Source organism: Gobio gobio (assembly GCF_949357685.1).
Source record: "Gobio gobio genome assembly, chromosome: 9".
NCBI lineage: Eukaryota > Metazoa > Chordata > Actinopteri > Cypriniformes > Gobionidae > Gobio > Gobio gobio.
In genome coordinates, this window is record NC_137115.1 from 42,328,131 (window position 1) to 42,354,267 (window position 26,137).

Here is a 26,137-nt window from a genome sequence, read left to right on the forward strand (position 1 = left end):
CTACAGGAAGTGTTGCCCACAGTGTCTCAGCAATACAGTATGGCGGTTAGGGCAGGGGGCACGGTCTCGTTCCTTGTTCTGTTACGCATGACTGTACTGCTCATTTGGTCATAATAGACCTAAGGGAAGAAGGCACGGTCTTGGATTCCTTCTACTTCTGTTTCAGATGAATGTCCACTGTTCATGTTGTTTTATTCAGTGATCTCTTTCATAATACAAATAATTTTTTTTGGAGCATTTATAAGAATATATGAGTGGTTCTTATCTGTGCAAAAATCTCCACCATAATGGTAGTGTGCTCTAGGTACTTGCCTTAGTAAGCACCACTATTATGCCATATTCTGCATAAGTGATTCAGTTTTTTTTTTTAGAGAAAGCGAGGGAACACTTAAGCATGGAGTTTCATTATGCATCGCTGTTTGGAGGCACTTGACTCAAAGATTAGTTGTCCACAAGTGTGTACTGTGGTGAATACATCTCAGCGCACCACAGTGAAAAAATAAAGAACAATTTCTTGTGCGATATGCCTATTTAGGTCACATCACCAGCTAAATTTAAGGCCAATTAGCTTTTAGATCGGCCTCTAAAGTCCCAGTTCCTGTGTGTAACTTTTGCTGTGGGAGATCCAACTTTCTTCTTTCAGAGTGTGTGTAGTAGGGCTGGACTCCTGGAGGAAGTATTGTGCCTATGAATTATGGCTTGAGAGACGGGCAGCGCTCCGTGCTAAGTGTTACTGTCAGAGAAGAGCTGCTGCGGAGAGCAGGAGGAAGGGAAAATGACAGCTTAAATCCCTCCACACATCTACTCCAGCTCCCCTTCTTTCTGCCTGTTTTGTGTGGGGGGAGGGTGGTGAATTTCAGCACATCAACGTATCTTATTTTCCTTCACTCTGTCTTTGTATCTCGAGTAAACTGTCGGATTTGGGGCTAGATGAAATATCTGTCATTAACAGCTCTTGCTAAATACTGTTGTCCGTAATTAAGGGTTAAAGGTTTTTCCAAAACGTCCAATCATTGAGCTTGGGCTTTTCTAGGCGATAATATATAAGATTTTCACTGGGCGGATGATAAAAAGGGCAAAAAACCTTCAGACATTTATAGTAAGCATGGACTCCATGTCTAGGGCAGAGAAAATCATAGAAATGGCCCTTTTTTACTTGGGACGTGGGTTAGTAAACCCCTAAAACACCCTAGCAACTGCATACAACTAGCAACCTCCCAGAACACCTTAGTAACCCGCTAGCAACCACCTAGAACAGCTTAGAAACTACCCAAAATGCCTTAGCAACCACATAGCAACATCCTAGCAACTTTCCCAAAAATCTTCTAGCCAGAGAACCATCACATGTCTACATGTCTATGGCCTAGAAAATTATAGAAACGTCTCTTTTGAATTGTGACTTAAGTATAGCACCCAGAACACTTTAGCAATCTGAACACCCTAGCAACAGCTTGGATATACCTCAAATACCTTAGCAACTGCATAGCAACCCACTAGCAACTACCACCAAAACCAATGCCCTAGCAACCACACAGCCACCAGAGTAGTGTGTACTCCATATCTAGGGCCAAGAAAATCATAGAAAAGTATCTTTTGACATGCGCAAGTAAACCCACAAAACACCCTAGCCACTGCATAGCAACACCCTAGAAAAACCTTAGCAAAGTCCTAGCAACCTCCCAGAGCTTCTGCGCTGCCGCTGTCCGCACTAGCCAAGGCTACTTGTGCGTGCGGTGTGAATCAGCTAAACTTCACCGCGGTCAAATCGGCAGATCAAAACTTCCGCAATCGTATTGTTCCTTCAAATAACAAGTCAAGAGAGTGAACAATGTAGCCTGGTCCTACCAGACTCTCGTACATTTCATTTGTACAGAGAGTCTGGCCACTTTCCATTGACAAGCGTTAACTTCCTTGAAGCCGGGTACTCTGTTAAAGTTTAAAACTATTGGATCTGCCCAGAGCCACTCTGGATCTGCCATAACCAATCGCTAACGTTTGGTCGTGACGTATGTCATCTCAAACTAGTGCACAACATCAACGTCATCATTCTCAACCACTCCCTCTGTTCGCTGATTGGACCGGTTAAAATTTGACCGGAGAAAACCAGAGAAAATACCACATGGAGTATTGAAGGAAAATGAAAATTGAGCGGAAGTACGTAGGAGGGCGGAGCCAGGCTATGAACAATGCACATCAAGAGTACTGCACATCAATGCACAAATACATTTTATTTCACTATTTAAGATAGACCGTCGGGCAGGGTGGTGATGCATTTTGGTAGCCCGACAAGAAAACACATTAGCCCCGGGATGTCTGGCTAGCGGTTTTGCGAGCCGTGAACACCCTAGCAACTAACCAAAATGCTTTAGCAACTCCATAGCAACACCCTAAAAACTACCCCAAACAAACCAACCAGCGCACTAGCATTGTGAATCCCATACATAGGGCTTAAAAAACCATAGAGAAGGCTCTTTTGACTTGGGACTTTGGGTAGGTAAACCCACAAAAAGCCCTAGCAAATGCAGAGCAATGCCCTAGCAACCACCCAGCACACCTTAGCGATGCCATAGCAACCACCTAACCAAAAATGCCTCAATACTCTCTCTAGCAACCACCCAGAGCACCTTATCATTGTGTTTGCCGGGTTCTGCATGGGCAAACCCAACAATTTTCTCAGAAAATGTAATAATAAATTGCATTTACAGTATCTGAGCCTCTGCTTTCCAACGGTTTAACTTAACAAGATGACTCACAAAATTTGGTGCATGTGCTATTTAAGAGTACAGCACTGTAATGGAGAGATATGTGAGCATGTGACCTTCCACAGGCTCCTTTTATAGTGTCCCTTTCTTCTTTTGCAGCAATACTTCACACTACTGATTATTACTGACGGAGTGATCAGCGACATGGACGAAACGCGTCATGCTATAGTGCAAGCCGCCAAGCTTCCCATGTCCATCATTATCATCGGGGTGGGCAATGCCGACTTCACCGCCATGGAGTTTCTGGATGGAGACAGCAGTGCGCTGCGATCCTACACAGGAGAGGAGGCGGTCCGAGACATCGTGCAGTTTGTCCCATTCAGGGACTTTCGCAACGTGAGTGTGATTTCTTCTCTTGATTCTACACTAGTTGAGTTATATAAGGGTATTGTCACTGGGTACATGACGCATGCAATGCTTTAAAAATTGTTATCTCAATGCCGGGTCAAAAAGTCTTCATCGAGCAGCAGCATTAAACTCTCAATATTATGCAGATGAACTGACCCAGAGGCTTTAGCTTACGCATATAGTCAATATTTCTGTTGCCACAGACCTCTGGATAGTTTCTTGTTGTTCTGAAGTGAATCCAATCCTGGATCACGTATGTAAACAGAATCTTACGTAGGCGTGCGAGTAGGTGGTCTGTGGGCCATGTGATTTCCTCAACAGCAGGAGGGAACGGGCAGCACTGCCTCATTTGGGCTCCATTCAGAGGAAATTAGAAATTCATTTAGCTTAGCGAGAATATGGAAGGAAACGGTGCCAACATTCACCGCCACACAACCGAACGTGTCTGCCATTTCTTCGTTTTCATTACATGGAAGTGGATTTAACAATCTAACAAGTGCCCACTGCCAGCGTGTGCTTAAATATGCATCCTCAATGATGTCGTTGTGTGTGTTTGTTGTTCTCGCAGGCTCCGAAGGAAACTTTAGCCAAATCCGTATTGGCAGAGCTGCCGCAACAGGTCACACAGTATTTCAAACAGAGGAACCTGTCGCCTAGCAACACAATGCCGGAATAAGAGCTGGAGGCCTGAAGTTCACACTGCATGTTGCCAAAACCTGCTAACTGTTTACAAACCCCCCTTGACCAATTCAATGGACAAAGTGCATGTTTTTTCTGTACATAAGTGTTTTTAGTAAATGTTTTTATTTATTGGTTTATATATATAAATATATATATATGTATGATGATTTATCGATTGAAATGCAACTGCCATTTGTGTGTCTACAAAATATGTAACAGTGTTTGGCTGAATGTAACTTTATACTACCGTTTTCTGTGTTTGAAAGCTAAAGAGTACCTTTTATGTAGTGATTTGTACTAAGTGATAAGTGTATGGTGCCATGGTCAAGGTGGTGTTGTTGATTTTGTACAGTTTTATCAGTTGTTTATGTTCCACTCAGGTCAATAAATTTCATTTGGGAAAATAACGACTGGAGCACGCATCACATGATTCGGGAACTGAGACTTTAGATGGGATTTGAGCTTCAGTTGTGAAAATGCTAGTGAGTCAGAACAACACCTTCAAGTAATACTTGAAGAACACTTTGCACTGACCACTTTGAGCAATTCTAAATCTAAATTGACCACATTTACTTAAAGGAATTGTTCACCCAAAAATGAAAATTCTATCATTAATTACTCACCCTCATGAGTCCAGTCTGGAAACCTGTACATTAATTTCTACTGCTTCTGTTACACTTTTGCTGGAACCAATCACAGACTGGCTTATCCACCTGGCGCGCTATTGTCAAGTTTAACACGATGATGGATAGAGAAGCGATGGGTCGTTGCCACGCCTCTTGTGGTCTGATTGGTTGAAGGACTATCCAATTGCGTACAGAGTCGCCTCTTGTGCAGTAGAAAATACATAGCAGGCTGCCCAGACCAATGTTCAATCTTAATTGAGCTTGGTCTGGTGATAGCCAGACATGCGGATCGCGTGACACCAACGTGAAACCAGACATTATTCGCTAGCCTGACAAGCCAGACCAAGATGTTGAGTCTGGGAACACACCATTGGCAGGGCTCAATCCGAGGGGCGGGATAAACAGTTGTCTTTCAAATTTCCTCTGCACGCAATAGTGATATCTCTGCACCCAAGTAGCAGTGCTTCGCCTGTGCTTCACCCTAATATAGACCCTAATATAAGTAAATATTTCCCCAAGGAAATCGCCTAGTCTTAATCTGCATCGCTATTTGTACTCGTTGTGAATACGCAGGCCACAAGAAGTAATTACGTGGGGTTTTTTTTTTTGGATCACTTTTACTCTGGACATGCTAGATGGCAACATAGGATTCCATTCATTATGCTAAGCTAAGCTAGCGGCGACCCTGCCAAACTAAAACAATGCATGCACTGAGACAAAAATGCATTTGCCCACATATCTAAATGTAGGAAAGATGTTGAATAAGCCCTATTTCTAAAAACGGTGGAGTATTCCTTTAACTCCAAGTCTTCCAGAGTTGCGGCCAAAGCCGTTTCGAAAGACTGCTGTTCACCAGCTTCTTTGTTTACAAGTAGCACGCGGAACCGCCGCAACTCTGCCGTCATTATGTTAAGCCCGCCCACCGACTCTATACACGATGTGATTGGCCTGACCAGAGTTTGGTTTTTCCAGCTCGCAAGTCAACGGAGAGTTGCTAGACTACCCTGGCTGAAAATTAGATTTGCTGCGCTAGGGTGTGTCTAGATTTCTAGGCTAATTATTTGCCCCAATGGCAAGCATATTTACACTGTCTGATTCGTTCCATCCATCCATCCATCCATCCATCCATCCATCCATCCATCATCTTCCGCTTATCCGGGGCCGGGTCGCGGGGGCAACAGTCTAAGCAGAGATGCCCAGACTTCCCTCTCTAGTAGGGCACTAGTGCCATTCACCATGTAGAAAATAGTAAATGTGTGAACAAGTGACCGATTTCTGCCACAGCTTCAGTGTCTATTTATAATGTAGGGGGCGGGGCTTCAGGTTCTAGAGAGCATTTGATTGGACAGAAAATCTGATGAGAAGCTGCAGTGTGATGTCATCAACATTTATCCATATAGAGTGGTGCAGGAATGACATCATTTTGTAGGCCAAAACGTGGAAGCGAGCACTTCCGGTTCCATCGTCCAGAAATCAATGTTGTTGTTTTTTTTATGGGGTTTTGGTTAAATGGCTTAAATAAGGTCTGTGGTGAACACAAGCTCAAGACACTTTTGCTAGCAGTTGCTAACAAGTGGCTAAATGGGACTACAGAGGCTGTCGAGGAGATTAAACGTCATCACGCCGAACAGGTAAATTCAGCCTTTTACAGCCTCATTATGCTCTTATAAACTACTCTAAGTCAAACATTCTGGGAAAATATTTTGAGATAAAAACTGAAAGAGTTGTCGAAAGCGTCGAAATCGCAGGACCGTGGTGTAGTCCGTTTATAGCCTACCTTTATCCTTTTACTTCTGGTGACTTTAGACTTTAAAATTCATAAAAATTGTGTTAATCTGTGATGATTATCTTGATGGACAGAACGTGCAAAAATCACAAAATGTTGTTGATCACAGAGGGTTTTTTTTTTTTTAGCAATAATTCAAAAGCCTATGGGAACATTCTATTTTTTTGTTTTTGTTTTGAGGGAACCAGTGCGATGCTAACTGCCGGTTGGCCTACAAAGTGACGTCATACCTGCGCCACTCTATTGGAATAAGTGAGAGACTGTACGTTTTGAATGATTAAATCTTCTAAATACGAATTTTGTCATTGTTTTGGAGTACACTAGCTTATAGACTACAGTAAGGCTAACATATTCATACTAAAAGCCAAAAAACTGAAAATACTGAGGGAGGGTACTTTAGTAAAGTGCAGATGTAGGCTAAGCAACGGCTCCACCATAGAAGTCTACAGTAAGACATTTAAGATTATTTACAAGTCATCACTTTTACCAATAATTGGAATAAAATGTCATTAATTTTCTATTAATCTATAGCCTGCCTTTACATTTAATGCATTACTATTTTAACATATTATTTATGTCCCGTGCAGAGTGAAACCAGAATTTATATGTAGATGTCACTTGGCAGCATGAAAAAAAACTTTATTCAATGGATTATATAGCATCGAAAGTGAGCCTTCCTTACGATCTAAAACGCTGTCACTTTGTCAGTTCATCGCAATCTCCAAAAAGTCTAATTTTTAATAAATGAAGCAGCCAGCAATGCACAATAAATATCTTACTTGCATCAAGTCTACACTTGTTAATGAGAGGTTTCGCGAGAATGGATAATTCAGCACTTAATAAAAACTTGTGTTTTGAGCAGTGAGTGGATTCTCACTAACACCTCTGATTGGCCATTGCATTTAAGAGATCAACAACTGTATCTGTGATTGGCTACATTGCTTACTGCTGCAAAAACATGTTGTAAATAGATACATTTGACATTCTCCAGCAACAGAAATGCGCACTGGAGCTTTTGCAAAATCTGTTTTGCCAATATATTATTATAGTATCAACTGAGGGTGCTCTTGCTTGCGTTTGAGGGTGCTCTAGAACCACCGGGCCTTGAAAGTGGTAGCTGTGTAGGCTGTCAATGGAGGGACAGAAAGCTCTCAGATTTCATTAAAAAGATTACAGGTTTGGAATTACATGAGGGTGAGTAAACGACAGAATTTTCATGTTTTGGTGAACTAACTTTTAACATATTCCTGGTCTTATTGTAATATTTGCATGTTCCTGGTCTTATTGCATGCATGTTATTTCAAAGATGAAAAATGTATGTCTTTATAATCTTTCAGTAACTCCATCATTAGAACAACTATTTTTACCTGCTGCCAAGTCCGCCTGCACAGGAAAATAAAAGGACAGTTCACCCAAAAATACAAATTCTGTCATCATTTACAACATTACCAATGTCATTCCAAACAAATGTGGTTGGTTCTCACACATCAAACAAGCACAGTTGAGCATCCGTGTTTACCATATTTGATCAATTCTATGCATGTGCATTGATCATTGTTTATAAGCGTAAATTAAATCGTTCATCATGTAACGCATTCGTGTCTCTTCATAGGACTTGTGCGATTCATATTGATTAGTTTTACATCTTTATGAACTTTTTGAAGAAGCAAGACAATTTTGGTTGCAAGGACTTTTCAATGAGAGAATAATACACATTTATTTAGTGTTACAAAGATGAACGAAAGTCTGATAGGTTTGGAATGAAATCGGTGAATAACTGATAACAGATTTTTCCTTTTTGGGTGATCTATCCCTTTAAACAATAGCCAAATACTGTAGCTATTTAGGCATTGTTTTTAAATAGTTGTTACTGCAGCCTTTTTACGATCTTAGTTGAAAGTAGTTTAAGGGTTAGTTCACCCAAAAATGAAAATAATGTAATTTATTACTCACCCTCATGCCATTCCACACCCATAAGACCTTTGTTAATCTTCGGAACGCAAATTAAGATTTTAGTTGAACTCCGAATTTCCTCTCTCAAGATCCATTAATGTACTAAAAACATTTAAATCAGTCCATGAGTACAGTGGTTCAATATTAATGTTATAAAGCGACGAGAATATTTTTGGTGCGCCAGAAAAATCTAAATAACGACTTGTAGTGATGGCCGATTTCTAAACACTGCTTCGTGAAGCTTCGGAGCGTTATGAATCAGCGTATCGAATCAATCAGCGTCAAAGTCACGTGATTTCAGCAGTTAGTTTGGCGGTTTGAATCGACACGATCCGAGGCTTCATGAAGCAGTAGCCACGTTTACATGCGCACTTTTTTGTCATTCCGATTGAAATCATTCCGATTGAAAGATTCGGTGGACTGTTTACATGAGACGTTTTCTAAACCGATCTGGTGTTTACATGTGCTGACTTTCAGTAGGAATCCTTTTGTGACATGCGCACACAGTTTGTCTGCCGCCTCAGATTCGTTACGTATCGTGGATCAATAGTTCTGTGTTGGTAATTTTTATATTTATTTATTTTTCTGTGGGGCGGACATGCAGTAGTTTAACCTAATTTATGTCCTATACTATGGCTATTTCAACAGCTGTGAATGATGAATGCGGAATCAAAAATGAATTCAATTCATTTATTTTGAAAAACACAAAATTAACAATAAAATGCACTCAAATTATTAATAAAATAGGATATATGGTGAAACATGAATGAAGCATTCAAGACGTGCTCAGCATCATTACTAGTAGTACTAAACATATATATTTCAGATGATTAAGGAAAGACACCATAATCACAAAGGTATAAATATTAACAAAAGTAATTAAAGTAGACTGTGGGTAATGTTACAATTTGAAGCAGTTGTTGAATTTTTTTTTTATAGCTAACTTTACTAACGAGAAACAGAGAGCAGCTTGAATGTTCCCCGTTGAAATGGCAGCTCTCAACGGCCACCAGGACTTGTACAGTTTTATAAAAAGCTATTTATTATTTGTCGTAAAGTGTAAGAATCACCTCAGAAAAATAAATTATTCTGTCAGGCGCAGTTGAAGCCTAGGACAAATGCTGTCAAGATGAGATGGTGTAGCCAGGCTATGTCTGTGTCATTATTCAAACATCATGTTCATAACATGTTACGAAATAAAAAGTTTAATACCTCAGAAAAATGAACTTTCCTCTCTTGTCAACATTAGCCTGGTGTGAGCGTGGCGCGCGCTCTTCGTCGCTTTATAGGCTAATATTAATATTGAACCACTGTACTTACATGAACTGATTTAAATGTTTTTAGTAACGTTACATTAATGGATCTTGAAAGAGGAAATTGCTGGCTATGGAGGCCTCACTGAGCCATCGGATTTCAACAAAAATATCTCAATTTGTGTTCCGAAGATGTGGAACGGCATGAGGGTGAGATTATTTTCATTTTTGGGTGAACAAACCCTTTAACGTTAATATTTAAAAAAGGTTACTTTTACTTAAGTAATAATTGAAAGGCTGAAATGCTTCTGGGGTGAAATTAACCTTCACCCTCAAAAAGCCTCCACAAAAGTGGCTCACATTATTTCAAGAGGGGAGCAATTCTCCACAATTAACTACAAGTCTGGTTCCATTCTCATATGGAAATTTTTCCCAATCCATTAATTTTTCCTCACTGAATATTCAGTTTCACTCAGAAACTCATTACAGAACTAAAATGGGTTGTGAATGCGGTTTCATGTTGGTAAGAAATAAAAAAAGAGAGAAAAAAGCCCAAAAAACTTGAGAAACACCTTTATTTTCCATTCTGTCATCACTGGTTATTTTCCAGTGAACAGTCACACACAGTTTCATGTCCTTATAGGGCACAGTTCATGAAAATTCCAGCATTCTTAGCATTGCAGCATTTTGTCTTTTAAAAAAAAGAAACATCAAACAAATGTAAAATTCAACCAAGACTTTTAAATATCTTTAAACAAGCCCATAATATGTCTGCATTGTCCTGTGATGGTCAGGGATTTGGACTAAATGTTTCATGTCTTCTTGATCCACAGCTGTCAGTCAGTCAGTCAGTGTCCCCTTGGCCACTAGAGCTCTGCAGAAACCGCAAGGGTGGGTAGATGGGAAGGTGCGTCACCAGGTTAAGCTGCCAGGGGTTTAAACTGTATGGAACGTAATATGAGGAGGATGGGGGAAGTGTCATGTTTTGAAAAGCACAAGACATCAACAACCACAATAGTAGTTAACATTACAGCCTTTAATAAACATCAAGCAAGTAACCAAACAGCCTTATCCCAAACTGAAACACTGAAATAACGGATACCTAGAGCTAAATCGTTTTAGGTATTGATCTGTGCTCCGCGCCGCTGAGAAGGCGAGGGGGCGGCACCCAAGCCTTGGGCAGCACAGGTGAGGGAGAAAGTGATAGTGAGTGAGTGTGATCTGTCAGTGTGTTTATCTGAAGAGCCTGTGGCGCTTTATGGGAGAGCCAATCTCATCCACGATACCTTCGCTGTCGCTGCTGGACTCGGAGTCGCTGCTGCCCGAGTAAGCGCCGAGTCCTGGCAGGATGCCCACACATACAGCGGCCGAGGGCAGGTGCAGAACGCCCGAGCGAGTCACGTCCGCGCCGGGGGATTTGGGCTCGACCGCCTCCTGCTCTGAGAACACAAAACAATACACGCACATAGAGCGCACGCAGTCTCTGATGCTTTTCACATCTAACGTGGCAGGTTAATATGGAACGGTGAATCGATATGATATTTCTCTTGATTTCTAGAAGTAAATATTACAAAATGTTTACATTTTGCCTTATTAATATTCCAGGTAAAATACAAGCGCTGTCAAATACCACAACATTTTTTGTCCATATTTTTTGTTCCAATATTTGTGAAAACTATGATACACCCCCCCGGGCTGTCAAAAGATTAATCGCGATTAATCGCATCCAAAATAAAAGTTTGTGTTTACATAATATATGTGTGTGTACTCTGTTAATTATTATTTATATATAAATACACACACAAGCATGTATATATTTAAGAAAAAAATATTATTTTTATATATAAAACATTTATATTTATATATATATTATAGATTATATAAATGTATATACATAAAAATATTTCTTAAATATATACATGAATGTGTGTGTATTTATATATAAATAATAATTAACAGAGTACACACACATATATTATGTAAACACAAACTTTTATTTTGGATGCGATTAATCGCGATTAATCTTCTGACAGCCCTAATAAATAGATTTTTGTCCCCCAAAAAATATAGAATATATATATATTTTTTGTAACAATGTAAAAGTCTTTACTGTTGCTTTTAATCAATTTAATGCATCCTTTCTTAAAAACTGAACCCAACTACTGTTCTGTTCAGTGCCCCCCCCAAAAAAAATTATTTTGTGCCATAAAAGACAGCATTGTCTTTTTAAGTTACGTTATTAAACTGCTAAAAAAAAAAATTTTTAATTTATTTTTAGTTATTTTTATGAACACTTCCCTACCTTTTTTTTTTAATCAACTATAATGTTCTGGTAATTTCTTTTAAAGCAATTAAAACAGTATGCCACATAATTACAGATCTAATAATGATCTGAAAATCACTTTACATAATGACATTATGTGAAGGCAGCATTACACTACATTGCTCACCTGTCTGACTGCCATTGCCAGAGACCGTCTCCTCTGCTTTCTGCCTTTTACTCCCTTCTGAGGACTGAGACGAGCTGTACAAAGACAAAAATGAATCGTAAAGATTATGCATGCGGTCTCGGATTTCTACAGGTTTAAAATACATTAATGCCCAGTTTCACAGACAAGGCTTAAGCTTTTTGAGCTGTTTTTAACTGAAAGCAACTTGTAATATGTCAGTGTCATTGTTTTGTCTCAAGATCACATTACACCTGTAATGTTTTTTTTCTAAGGCACGTTTATAAAAGCTACTTAAAGTTCACCCAAAAAATGAAAATTCTTTCATTAATTACTCACCCACGTCATTCCCATAGACAGTAAAAGAAATGGACACAGCGACCCCATAGGTTTCGATGGGGAAAATTGAAGTCAGGTAGAAGCAGTCACTTCCTGATGGCTGAGTGTACTGCACAGCCTCACACTGAGCTTGACGACGTAGATGTGACGTGAGCAGCCTGTCTGACAGTGGCAAGTCTTCTAGTAGTTGTGCAACGTAAAATCTGAATCACCGAATCTTGTAGAGAGAGAGAGTGAGCAGGAGCAACTTTTGATGAATGAAGCAGGATTTGCGACATCTGTATCTGCGATTATGCCTCCACGTCCCCCCGATTGCCTCATAGACAGTAAAAGATTGCCTGCGAGCTTCTCCTCGGGTCTATACGGTACAGCGCGGAGTCGCGTGGTTATGACGCAATCGTTAGCCTACTTTTTACAAAAACGGCTTCTACGGGGCGATAGTGTAAGATACAAGGTAATGGAGCCTTTTATACATTGTCGTGTTTCTTTAGAAATAAACAATGGACAAATGGAGTCTTTAAACGCCTCAGATGGAAAAATATTAATCTGAGAGCTTTCTGCCCCTCCATAGACAGCTATGCAACTGACACTTCAGTGCTTCAAAAATTAGAAGAGATTGTAAAACTAATCTATATGAATCGAGCGGTTCAGTCCAAATTTTCTGAAGAGATCGCTTCATATGATGAACAGATTGAATTTAGGCTTTTATTCACATAAACATTCATTGATTCACACATCAGTTGTGGTAAATGGAATCTCAAGCATGTTCGCTTGACGTGCGAGAACCAATGAGGTTCATTCTCGTGTTACACAGTAAGTTTGAGCTTCTGCAAGAACCAATGAGGTTCATTCTCGTGTTACACAGTAAGTTTGAGCTTCTGCAAGAACCAATGAGGTTCATTTTCGTGTTACGCAGCACGTTTGAGCTTCTGCAAGAACCAATGAGGTTCATTCTCATGTTACACAGTACGTTTGAGCTTCCTCAAGAACCAATGAGGTTAATTCTCATGTTACACAGCACGTTTGAGCTTCTGCAAGAACCAATGAGGTTCATTCTCATGTTACACAGTACGTTTGAGCTTCTGCAAGAACCAATGAGGTTCATTCTCATGTTACACAGTACGTTTGAGCTTCTGCAAGAACCAATGAGGTTAATTCTCCTGTTACACAGTACGTTTGAGCTTCCTCGAGAACCAATGAGGTTCATTCTCCTGTTGCGCATCACGTTTGAGCTTCTGCAAGAACCAACGAGGTTCATTCTCCTGTTGCGCATCACGTTTGAGCTTCTGCAAGAACCAACGAGGTTCATTCTCATGTTACACAGCACGTTTGAGCTTCTGCAAGAACCAATGAGGTTCATTCTCCTGTTGCGCAGCACGTTTGAGCTTCTGCAAGAACCAATGAGGTTCATTCTCCTGTTGCGCAGCACGTTTGAGCTTCTGCAAGAACCAATGAGGTCAGGGCCGTGCACAGACCTTTTGAGGGGCATGTGTTGAAACTGAAAAAGGGCACCCCTTTTTTTATTATATATATATATATATATATATATATATATATATATATATATATATATATATATATATATATATATATATATATATATATATATATATATATGTATATATATATATATATATATATATATATGTATATAATAAAGATTATTTATTAAGCCTACATAAATGGAAGAAATGGTCATAGCTTCATGACAAAATCAATAATGCAAAATAATAGTCTCAAAAGCTTTAGATTTATTCACTATTAATAACAACCATAATAACATAAATATTATGTCTCTTATTCACTACACTTTCCCTAAAATAACCCAGCACTGAAAAAAAAAAATAGAGTGAAAACTACAGTTGCCGTGAAAAGCAAATTAAAAAAGATTTCTGAAGGACCACGTGACACTGAAGAGTAGCTTTGGTCACAGAAAAAAAAGACATTTTAAAATATACTCAAATAGAAAACAGTTATTTTAAATTGTAAAAATATTTCAAAATATTACTGTTTTTGCTGTATTTTGGATTAAATAAATGAAGCCTTTGGAGAGCAGAAGAGACTCTTTTAAAAACATTTAAAAATCTTACCGTCCAAATATATATATTGCATTCTACATGATAAAATATAAATATTTCACATTGATCTGATTCTGTAGTTTTTTTTTTGTTACTACTACAACAAACCATGTTTTACTACATTTATACAAGACAAGCAGAGAGAGTATAGAACACTGTAGATAAAAAAATAGCTAGATAACGAATAATGTGTGCATATTAACAGCCTTGAATAATAACCATCATTTTATATTATTACCTTAACACGATTAAATGTTAATAAATCAAGTGTATCATCAGCAATCATGAATCAAAGATATGTTACCTAGGTGACGACGAGGACCACACTAGTCGCTTTCTGTAAGTTCCAGTATGAAACAGCGCGGGGCGAACAAAAAACAAATTATATGTTGTTCAGATGTTGTATACTTATCAATATATTGTTAACATTTTACAAAAGTCAAACTCAAATGCTATGCAGTTAAGGGGGTTTTGACCAGCGAATGTGTGCAAATGTGCAATTTGTCCGTCATTAAAACGGCGTAACGTTACATTTTTATCAGCAGGTTTCAAACTAGTTTGTTGTAGTAGGGCTGCTCGATTATGGAAAAAATCATAATCACGATTATTTTGGTCAATATTGAAATCACGATTATGTAACACGATTATTTCACATGACTTTGGGAATGTGTTGTATTTATTAAAAATACACCTTTCAACAATTCAATTGAAATTGTAACATTTGTTGTACTTTTTGAACTATTAAAATAAATATTATAACATATATTCAAACCAAAGTATAAAAGTATTCACGTAAAAATGATAACCACAAAATAAGATCAACAATATGGTTCGGCTAGATATGCTTTTCAGGTACGTCTAACATTAGTTTTCAGGTACAGAAATGTATCAAATGTAAAATAACATTGCATATTTGAGTGCATAAATTAAAGATGAATCCTATTAAACTTACAAAAGCTATTCAATCCGGATCGGAGATGCGTCGTCTTTATCGACTGTATAAAGTTCACTTAAGGCATATACAGACTATGTCTGCTAGGAAACTCATCAAGATGGACATGTTGACATACGTTTTGTGTGAGTTTGTCCGTTCAAGAGCAAGACTTGAAAGATAACTCAATATTTGCGCGCTGAGAGACGTGTGCGCACTCTCGGATGAGTGCACAGAGATACATTTCCTCACTGCGCGCGGCTTCTCATTCGCGTCTTCTGGCACAAAACCCGGGTGATGACGGTGAAAATGACTGGACATATTCGAACATACGACAGCACTCGCATGCATTGAACAAAGTTTACAAAAAATATGAGGGGAAAAAAGGACGTTTACACGGCATCCCTGCTCTCGTCAGTTTTTGTTTCTTTATTAGATTGTCATAGGTCACTCTGTTTAATTTTCAAGTGGTTAAACAAATTCGTGCTGTTCCCTTGCGTTGCAGCCACTGCCATGTAGCAAATCTTGCACGTAGCATGTTTCTGCTCGTCGTCTGATTCCTCGAAGCCAAACTGTTCCCAGACAACGGAGTTGGTTTTGCCTTTTTCGCTCAGCAAACGCTGCTGTAACTGCCCTCCTTCTGCCATCTTTACTCGCGCCGAGTTTTTAAATTCCAGCGGATGATATGCACACGAGACTCCCGATCTGAGAAAGTTTGTGGCTTCGGGAGGGGCGGATGAGCGCGTGCGCGTTTCATTCAGAACGCAAGACAAAATAAGAGTGTTCTTGCAAAACTGAACATGGCAAAATAATCGTTTTTTCTCGATTATACTATTTTGGTGATCGTTGGGAGGCAAAATCGAAATCGAAATCGAAATTCGATTAATTGCACAGCCCTATGTTGTAGCTATAATGGGAAGTTGGGCACTCTGTCTTTCCGGTTGTAAAATTATATACATTTGGCCAAAATCTAATTTTATAAAAGATGAAATGCTACTATGTATGCACAGGCTATTTAAGTGTAGGCAAGTCTACATATGTATTGACTAACTTAGCTAGTCTCTACTTTTCAGTCTCAGGTGGTAGGCGGTAACTTAGTGGTGGTCCCACCACGTCTTAGTCAGACTCAAATTCAAATAAATAAAATATGAGCCTATAGACATAGTGTTTGTTTAATACTTATTCAAACAACAATATCTTTATTTACCCTTGCAAAACTTCGTCCAGCTGCGGTCTGCTGTGCGGCTGCTGCGGAACGTCAGTTCGTTCAGTCGAGAATGATGGAGGGGGCGGAGTTATGTTTAACTGACAGTTTGAGGATCGTCGAATAATATTTACTCAAGCTCTTTTTAAGAACTTTCATTGGCTAAATATTTGTAAAACAGACAGACGTGAAGGGTGACCAATAGCATTGATTTATAAAAAAAAAATAAAATAAGGGCACTTCGGCGTGGGCACAAAAAAGGGCATGTGCACTGCACAGGTTGAGCCCTACCTGTGCACGTGCCTGAATGAGGTTAATTCTCCTGTTACACAGTACGTTTGAGCTTCTGCAAGAACCAATGAGGTTCATTCTCCTGTTGCGCAGCACGTTTGAGCTTCTGCAAGAACCAATGAGGTTAATTCTCCTGTTACACAGTACGTTTGAGCTTCTGCAAGAACCAATGAGGTTCATTCTCGTGTTACACAGTACGTTTGAGCTTCTGCAAGAACCAATGAGGTTCATTCTCGTGTTGCGCAGCACGTTTGAGCTTCTGCAAGAACCAATGAGGTTCATTCTCATGTTACACAGCACGTTTGAGCTTCTGCAAGAACCAATGAGGTTAATTCTCATGTTACACAGTACGTTTGAGCTTCTGCAAGAACCAATGAGGTTCATTCTCATGTTACACAGCACGTTTGAGCTTCTGCAAGAACCAATGAGGTTAATTCTCATGTTACACAGTACGTTTGAGCTTCTGCAAGAACCAATGAGGTTCATTCTCATGTTACACAGCACGTTTGAGCTTCTGCAAGAACCAATGAGGTTCATTCTCCTGTTGCGCAGCACGTTTGAGCTTCCCCGAGAACCAATGAGGTTCATTCTCCTGTTGCACAGCACGTTTGAGCTTCTGCAAGAACCAATGAGGTTAATTCTCCTGTTACACAGTACGTTTGAGCTTCTGCAAGAACCAATGAGGTTCATTCTCCTGTTGCGCAGCACGTTTGAGCTTCTGCAAGAACCAATGAGGTTAATTCTCCTGTTACACAGTACGTTTGAGCTTCCTCGAGAACCAATGAGGTTCATTCTCGTGTTGCGCAGCACGTTTGAGCTTCCTCGAGAACCAATGAGGTTCATTCTCGTGTTGCGCAGCACGTTTGAGCTTCTGCAAGAACCAATGAGGTTCATTCTCCTGTTACACAGTACGTTTGAGCTTCTGCAAGAACCAATGAGGTTCATTCTCATGTTACACAGCACGTTTGAGCTTTCTCGAGAACCAATGAGGTTCATTCTGGTGTTGCGCAGCACGTTTGAGCTTCCTCGAGAACCAATGAGGTTCATTCTCGTGTTGCGCAGCACGTTTGAGCTTCTGCAAGAACCAATGAGGTTCATTCTCCTGTTACACAGTACGTTTGAGCTTCTGCAAGAACCAATGAGGTTCATTCTCATGTTATGCAGCACGTTTGAGCTTCCTCGAGAACCAATGAGGTTCATTCTCATGTTATGCAGCACGTTTGAGCTACCGCAAGAGGTTTGTTCTCCACGTCCAACAGGTTTGGTTGAGCTTCTGTTTAAGTTTGCTGATCAATGTTTATATGTGAATAAAATACTAAATTCAATCTGTTCATCATATAAAGCGATCATGTCTCTTCAGAAAATTTGGACTAAACTGCTCAATTCATATGGATTAGTTTTACGATCTCTTTATGAATCGTTTGAAGCGTCAAAGTGTCAGTTTCGTAGCTGTCAATGGAGGGACAGAAAGCTCTCAGATTTCATCAAAGAAATCTTCATTTGTGTTCCAAAGAACTTTTCATCTTTGCGTGAACTTTCTCTTTAAAGGGGCACTTCAGCACTGGGAAGATGAATGTGTATTTAAACTGTGTCATTTATGTAGTAGAAATGTGAAATTATTTTTGAATTTGGTGCCTTCTAGACTGAGAAAAGACAGAACATTTATTTGTGTCTCATGTGGATGAAAGACAACAACTCCCAGAATGCACTTGCTTCGCTGCCCTACGAGGCCACTCCCAAAGCCACGGCTATTGGTTATCACTTGCACACCGCGGCACCGCCCCCAACGTCGTTTTGATATTCATAGTAATAAAATAATTTAGTTCAGTTAGAGAATAAACACTACAATTAAAAACTGAACATGTCTTTTCAATAAAGTGTGAGTGAGCCGAACGAAAGTCCCGGCACAAACGCAGCAGGAGTCAGATTTCATTCATCACGAGAGAAGAGCTGAGCAGAGCTGAGGGAAGCGCGGCGGTCATTCTCGGCGCGTGTCCAGTCTGGCACGTTATCAGATCGCATGTGGAAGCTAAACTTTCATAGGAATTCATTGAAAAGTTGAAACACTCACTTTGCTCCACACTGCTCCGTTACGAATGCCCAAGCCGAGCGGCAGCAGGCGTGTGCATTTACATTCTGTGAGTGAGATCTCTCCCCTGTGGGTGGGTTGAAAACATGCGGAACTAGCTCCTGTAGTCTCTAGGCTCTGGCCAAAAATCCTCTGATGACGCAAAATGACGATATTTGCGTCATCTGAGGATTTTTCCCAGAAATAAAATGCATAATTCTCTAGTCTCACGGGATATGAGGGGGCAAAGTACCATAATTCAAATATACTACCAGGTTTCTACTGATACAAAGCTTAATGCTAAATCGCTGAAGTAACCCTTTAAATGTCCTAATTTAACTACGTCCTAATCCTGGCTTAATCTAAGCCCTGTCTGTGAAACCAGGCGTAAAAATAATTATTGAATACACATTGCGGTGAGTTCCTCCGTTCTGTACCTGCGTCGTTTCACTGCCCCAGCCAGCAGGTGGGCCTGAGACAGGTGACTGGTTCTGTGGGTCTCTGAGGGTTTGGGTCCTGCCTTTTTCTCTGGCTCCTTCTTCTGGCTCTCGGTGGCTGCCAGCTTCTGCAGAGCGCTGTGAGGTTCACTAGTTAAGGAAAAATCACTGACGTACACTTATGTGTAATCAAACTGCGAGAAAACTTCACAGCAACATGACAACCTACTTTCCGGCCCTGCTGTTGTGGTAAGCCACTTGACAAATGGCGTTTTTCCTTTTATACTGAATCTTTCTCATAAACCTAAAATAACTTCTTGAAAAACTCCACTTTAACAGCGCAAAAACAGAACTAAACCCACAGACAGATGAGGAAGCTACGATAAAGAGGGCAACCACTCAAAAAAGCCAAAGTCACACACCAGAAGTCACCACAGCAATCAAACCTACTTCCTTTTTTCGTTTAGCGCATACAGATGGCCTAAAAAGGTGACACACTTACAGGTAAGACTATTTGGCGCCTCCACGGGAGGCAAATTCAGTAGAATTAGGGCACATTACTGTATTATTCTACAGATCACGGTTCTCAGCAGTGCTTTTAGATGCAGTTATCAAGCCCTGAGAAAGGTTTCAGTTGCCACGACAACACATCCCCCAACATTCTATCTACAGGCATACCTGATTGGCCGAAGAGAAAGGCTGATCGTATTAGATGTTTCAGGATGAGAAATCAATAGTATATGATATATGGATAAAGCATGCCCTTTGATCTCGGTAGTTTAACACAACAAAATTGTGCTAATGTGGAATAATCTGCTGCAATTCATAATTCATTGTTACACACAAACAATGATACCGAAACAAAACATGATTCAATCCAGCTTAAGATTCATATAACTGATTCAAACCATTTTTTTGAACTCTTCATTCAAAGAAACAGCTCAAAAGAGTCATTTGTTCAGGAATCGTTGCATGTATGTAGTGTTGTATGTTTTTATATACCTTGAGTAAGCAAGGTTTGGGTTAATCAGTTTGAGTTTAGTGTATATGTGACGGTAAGTTAACCTTGCTTTCTGGAATACCGTGAATGAATGCGGGAAACAGGGTAAACTGACTTGACACAGACTGCCTTGTATTCCACTGCACTGCTTTTTTTTATTTTCTGTAAACATGCTCTAGATGGACATATTTGACCTTAAGACCTGTTCAAAATTTAAACCAAAGACTATCCCAGCAAACAAAGAACATTCCCCTAACATTAGTATATGTTTCCCGTTTGGTTATTTTTTGAGAACCAAACAATAACATTCTAGGAACGTTCTTTTTAGGTTTTATTTTTCGCAACTGTAAAATAACATTCCAGGGAGGTTATTTTTAAATAACCTAAAAATAACTTATACAGAACATTCCCTAATGGTTATATTAGGTTTTTATTTTGAAACTATAAATTAACGTTACCAGAACGTTGCAGGGTGGTTATTTTTAAATAACCTAAAAAATAATTTATACAGAACATTCCCTAATGTTATAATTTTGCAACCATAAATTAACTACTAGAACGTTGCAGGGTAGTTAAAAAAAAAAAGGTGCAGCGTGTAATATTTATGAGAATCTATTGACAGAAATGCAATATAATATACATAACTGTTTTTAGTGGTGTATAAAGACCTTACATAATGAACCGTTATGTTTTTATTACCTTAGAATGAGCCGTTTCTATCTACATACACCGCGAGTCCCCTTGCAGTGAAGTCGCATTTTGCGCCGCCATCTTTCTACAGCAGCCCTTAACGGACAAACTGATCTACAGAGCGCTAGTCGCTCTCTGCTCTCTCAGACGACGACATTTTTGTCCTGTGTTGGCCACCGTAGCTTCGAAAGGGAGGGGTGAGCTGTGTGCGGTAGCAATTCACAATCTCACCACTAGATGCCGCTAAAAATTACACAGTGCACCTTTAAGTAACCTAAAATTAACTTATACAGAATATTCCCTAATGGTTATTTTTAGTTTTAATAACCATGTAAAATAACCTTACAAATAAATGATTGCATTATTTTTATTTAATGACCTATACAGAGCTCTGAAATTAGTTTAATACAGCATTTATGTTGAAATGAGAATTCAAAACACATTATAATGATCAGATAAATCCAACTTTATAGCTAAAATATTAAGCCAGGGTTAAGCATAGTGTGAAAATTCATAAATTCGTGATTCCATAGATTGTGTTTAAGTCATTGTTATTTGGTGCTGAAGAAATATAAAATCTGGGTACCCTGTGAAATATAGTAAATCTTACATATTGATGGACAAATGTAATCTTATTTAATCTTCCATATGATGGTTAATGTACTCAGGTTATTTTATATTAATTAAACAATAAATAAAAACAAGATATGGTTTGTATAATAGGCAGCCGTCCATACATCCACCTTCCACATGGCTGGGTCTATATCCTTACCCCGCTGTACCTCAGTAATCATCCAGCACACCCACGACCCAGTATAGTATGAGCTGGATGATTACTGACATACAAGGGGGTAAGGATATCGGAGGAAATAAAGAGGTTAGGGGAATGTTAAAGTAACGTTAGAATAACATTCTACAAACGTTGGTTATATAAACGTTCAATTTCCGTAAAGAAAACTTTCCTGGCTAACCAAAAACAAACTTTAAAAAAAGAATGTTCTGGGACCCAAAAACTAATGTTCAAAAATTGTTAGCTGGAATGGCTAAGGTGCAGTAAGTGATTTCTGAGAAACACTGTTGATATTTGAAATCTAGACCCAAACAAACACACCCTACCGTAAGCACCATGATTTATCTGTGCACATCATTATTTTATTTTATTCATATGCCCTCGTAATCTTTAACCAAACTAACTTACAACGACATCTCTTCTCTGATGTGAATACTGGCGGACAGGGCAGGACATCCTGTCACTCACATGAAATCGCAGCAATAGCAAACCACAAAGATTTAATCAATTCCCGATGGACAAAATCAAATCCCACCCTACATTTTTTTTTTCTTGTTTGAGAAGCTCTTGGATATATGTCACAATAGGAAAGAAACAACAAACGCAACTTCCATTATAAAGAGAATTTTTGTTAAGTGTGCCAGAGGTTCAGGGTTAAGCAGCTTAAGCGATAGATTGAAGCGCTCTTCTGTGTGAAGACTGTGTGCACGAGCGACAAGAGAACACCAGTACGATTTTAAAAAACAACACATTCCAGCACCAGATCGCCTCTTATTTAACACAAACGAACGAATTGCTAATCACATGAAGATGTTTCTTTTGTATTATGTACATCCGTGCCGCGATATGTTTCAAAAAGTGGTGGGGACATGTCCCACCCGCAAATTACACCACTGTTTACGATGCATTTTGCTGCTTTTTTCAGCCTCTCGTTTTTAAGAAGTTTTTAAACCGCTAATCGAATTTTGTATTCATTTTAATACGTATTTCTACAGCTTTATCAACTGTGAATGGTTTTGCATGACAAGGTATCAGAGTCCAAAAACGTCCATCTGCAAAACAAAGTAAACTGATTGAAACTGAACACACGGAGACCGTCTGCTTCCCAAACCTCCACACCATTTGCCGAGCCAGCGTGGATTTCTGTCAGTGCGTCAGGTATCTCCTGGGGCTGTCTTGTTTGAGAACATGTACGCTAACAAGGTACAAGAACTCTACTTTACTTTTCACCAGCCATCATTGCGCTTGACAGCTGAAGCTTCTACCATCAGCTTAACGAAGGTGAACGCAGAGACAGACTCAGGCAGAAAGCTAAACTCCCTGTCAATTTGTTTCAAGAGCGCATGACAGTAATATTGTATGTGCTTTAAGGTGCAAAAGGATATCCTGTACTCTTTTATCTCCTTAGCTTCCTCGTCCCGTCTGTGTTTCTCTATTAGAGACTGCTGCCGAGAGACTTCGTCGAGAAAGCTGCTCTCGTCTTCATCCAGGCCTTTAACCATGTTCTCTGTGGAGAAACAAAATTACAGAATTAAATAACTGAGCGGTCATAAACAGTTATATTGTCTGTGAATATGACCATCACGCTAGTAGATCAAGAAATGTGGCCCTTGAAATCAACGGCAATAGGAGCAGCAATGGTCGCTAGGGAGACCGAGAGTGGGTTTGTCACCAGGGATACGGAGATGAAGCCGAGATGCTAAGATCATGCCAGTCTCCCATCAGCACCCGCAAGAACAGACCTGCTCTTGATCTCCATCACTCCCATCTGTTCACACTCATAGACACCCACCGACATGCTCAAACACACACCAGCGCGTGTGTATGCAAGCACACGCATGTTTTTGCACAAACGGTGACAGATAAACCCCAAAATGAGGTCAGAAATAAATGGGAGAGGCAAGCCCCCTGAGACCGTGCGATGCGTGTCATCGGAAAGATCTGTTTTTGATACAAAAAATAAAGGGATGAATATGGGAGGAAAGCAGCATGAGTGCTTACTGAATTTGAACTGCTCATCATATTCTTCCTGTTTCTTGTCTTTCTGCTCTTGTAGCCTTTCGAACAGAGATCGAGGGTCGTACTCCTCCTCAGGGGCCTCTGTGGTGCAATGAGAATGGACAATGAAAACTTGGCCTTAATTTGTCTGATAAAGTGAACGTAAAAGTAAAGTTAAGTCTCACCCTCCGGGTCCTCTGGCTGGCGGACCTTCTCCCATTCTTCCTGTCTTTTTTTCCTTTTCTCGTCTAGTTCAGACTCTGACACAAACTTTCTGCTGAGGTCCACACCATCTGCCATGGCAGAACCTACACAACATGCAGACATTTGTGTTATTTATGTGTTGATCACCACATTTATCAATATGTTTAATCCATAAAAACTCACCTAAATGCTGTTTAATCAGGATAAACACTGTAGGTAGTTCATGAAGTCATCTGCAAGAGATTCTGTTCAGAGATTCAGAGGCAGAGAATACAAATGTATGATCATTAAAATTAAAAAAAAATTGCACCCACCATAAATTTATGCAGAACTAATGCATCTAACTATACATTTGAATGTGAAGCACAATATAATTTATTCTCCAGGTATATTTAGTGGATTTCTGCAAGGAAAGGTAAACACTGCCCCCTAGTGCTGGATTTGAACAGTGAAAGTAATAAATTCCAGATACAGACTGGCCTATTTATTTGATTTTTTTGCTAATAAAACTATTTTAAAGTGCCAGTATAATGCATATGCAGATTATGCACCATTAAAATGGTGCTAGAAACACACAGAGAGCAAAAAATATTAATAATTTTTTAAAAATCTATCTAACTCTAAACCATAGTTTATCAGCACTTCTACTCTCAGTGTGAAATGTGCATGATAAAACCCCATCATATCAAGTAGTATTATGATAACAATAAACATCAAAACAAAATACAGGTAAAAACGACATATAATGCCATTATGGGTGAAAAAGGTCAGTGACTCCGTGCGTTTCTTTATTTTGATTATATGCAAGAAACACTGCAATAATACTCTGCAATAGTATTTTCATGAGACAGAACCGCAGCTTCAGGGCCTGATATTGATCTGAAGCCGAACGTGCAAGGCTTTGATCGCAGTCACTGGACACAGAAGCAGTCCTATTCATACAGCTATTCGTTTAACACACATTATACAAGCCTAAAGTCGGTTTGTTTTATACGGCAGACAAATAATGACCGAGGTCAAAGAAGAGACGAGGAATAAATCATTATTTTAAGAAGGAAATGGTATCAGATATTTACCTAGTCCGGTTTTGTGTCCTGGTAAAAGCGTCCCCCCAGCAACAGCTGCTAAGGGCACAGTTCCTACGCACGAACATTGACTTATGGGAAATGTAGTTTTCATGGGAAAGTTTTGCTTTCGAGAATAATTTGTCGTTATTAATATAATAACCCAAACAAGCAAATACCCAAACACAAAATACATATTTATAGCTATAGTTTCTAAACGTGTATGCTGCTATTTTTCATTACAAATGTTATAGATATAAAAAAGAAAGAAAAAAAGTGAACATTGGCCTTAGCATTGAGGAATCTTACCTCCTTAATGTAACAAATGCTATAGTTAAAGAATTAAAAGAACTTCGTTACTTTTCCATATGGCCAAGTATACGTTAGAATCAAAAGGACCTTCTTGAATTAAAACATGTAAAATGTGTTCTGCTAATAATGACATATATTAGGTAAACCTGGCTTTCAGATATTACAAATGATGACAGAAAATGTACATTTTCAATATAAGAAAATTAAGGAGACTACAGTTAGTTTGACCTATAGTACTTTAATTTAGAAAATTCTGTCAGACTGGTAAGGTTTTAGGTGCTTAAATAAAATAAAAATACATCATATCTATACATCAGAAAATACATCAAAAACTACGCCCTTGATTTAGTTTATCGAAGAAGAAAAAAATGTGGGCTGGATAATATAAGATGACAAAGATACATGTTACACACAACATTTTATTTATCATTTCAAATGTACAATTTGTTTACACAACGCTGTATTTGGTTTGTTTTACTGGTTGCTAGGAGGGGTTGGGTCCGGCAGCATCATGTGCTGGAGATAGGAATATGCGACGACACACACACAACGAATCGTTCTTTTGAGTCACATCTTTTTTAATGAACCGAGTGAACCGGTTCACCAAACCGAGTTGAACCATGAGTTGAATGATTGTTCACGAGTCGGTCGGACTCGGAACGGATCTTTCGGACACGAGTGAGCCGAGATAACGAATAAACTGAAAAGAGACATGTTAATAAACAGGTTTATCAACGTGGTATCAATAAATAGCATTTTATTAAAACATGTAAAAACACTTCACGAACTGATAAAATTAGTTAAATTACTTTTTGAGTTGAATCATGGCTACAACAAAGTGAATGTGGTCAGAACGGATTCGCCTACAACACACA

At 39.2% G+C, this 26,137-nt stretch overlaps 2 protein-coding genes across 2 annotated transcripts in view; one reads left to right on the top strand and one right to left on the bottom strand.

Moving 5' to 3' along the window:
- The window catches only part of cpne2 (copine II), a 32,219-nt gene extending 28,028 nt beyond the window's left edge, over positions 1 to 4,191 (top strand). The window contains exons 15-16 of the mRNA XM_079825922.1: positions 2,862 to 3,098; positions 3,679 to 4,191. Coding sequence (XP_079682048.1) covers positions 2,862 to 3,098; positions 3,679 to 3,786 — 345 coding nt within the window. The 3' untranslated portion in view covers positions 3,787 to 4,191. The remainder of the gene's footprint in view (positions 1 to 2,861; positions 3,099 to 3,678) is intronic.
- Positions 4,192 to 9,976: 5,785 nt separating this feature from the next.
- psme3ip1 (proteasome activator subunit 3 interacting protein 1) lies at positions 9,977 to 25,009 on the bottom strand. The gene is made up of 9 exons (XM_079825931.1): positions 24,963 to 25,009; positions 24,070 to 24,131; positions 23,868 to 23,990; positions 23,686 to 23,784; positions 23,069 to 23,191; positions 19,205 to 19,343; positions 11,860 to 11,933; positions 10,696 to 10,848; positions 9,977 to 10,350 (listed from the first exon to the last, which is right to left on the bottom strand). The coding sequence occupies exons 3-9, from the start codon at positions 23,980 to 23,982 to the stop codon at positions 10,346 to 10,348; spliced, it is 708 nt and encodes a 235-aa protein (XP_079682057.1). The 5' UTR covers positions 23,983 to 23,990; positions 24,070 to 24,131; positions 24,963 to 25,009; the 3' UTR covers positions 9,977 to 10,345.
- Between the last annotated feature and the right edge of the window lie 1,128 nt (positions 25,010 to 26,137).

What these genes read in the sequence shown, in the direction of transcription:
- psme3ip1 (XM_079825931.1), bottom strand. Translation starts at nt 23,982, where the DNA reads ATGGCAGATGGTGTGGACCTCAGCAGAAAGTTTGTGTCAGAGTCTGAA. An exon ending in TGATGAGCAGTTCAAATTCA is followed by an intron (nt 23,192 to 23,685) that starts GTAAGCACTCAT and finishes GTTTCTCCACAG; the next exon opens with AGAACATGGTTAAAGGCCTG. An exon ending in TGGCAATGGCAGTCAGACAG is followed by an intron (nt 10,849 to 11,859) that starts GTGAGCAATGTA and finishes TTGTGTTCTCAG; the next exon opens with AGCAGGAGGCGGTCGAGCCC.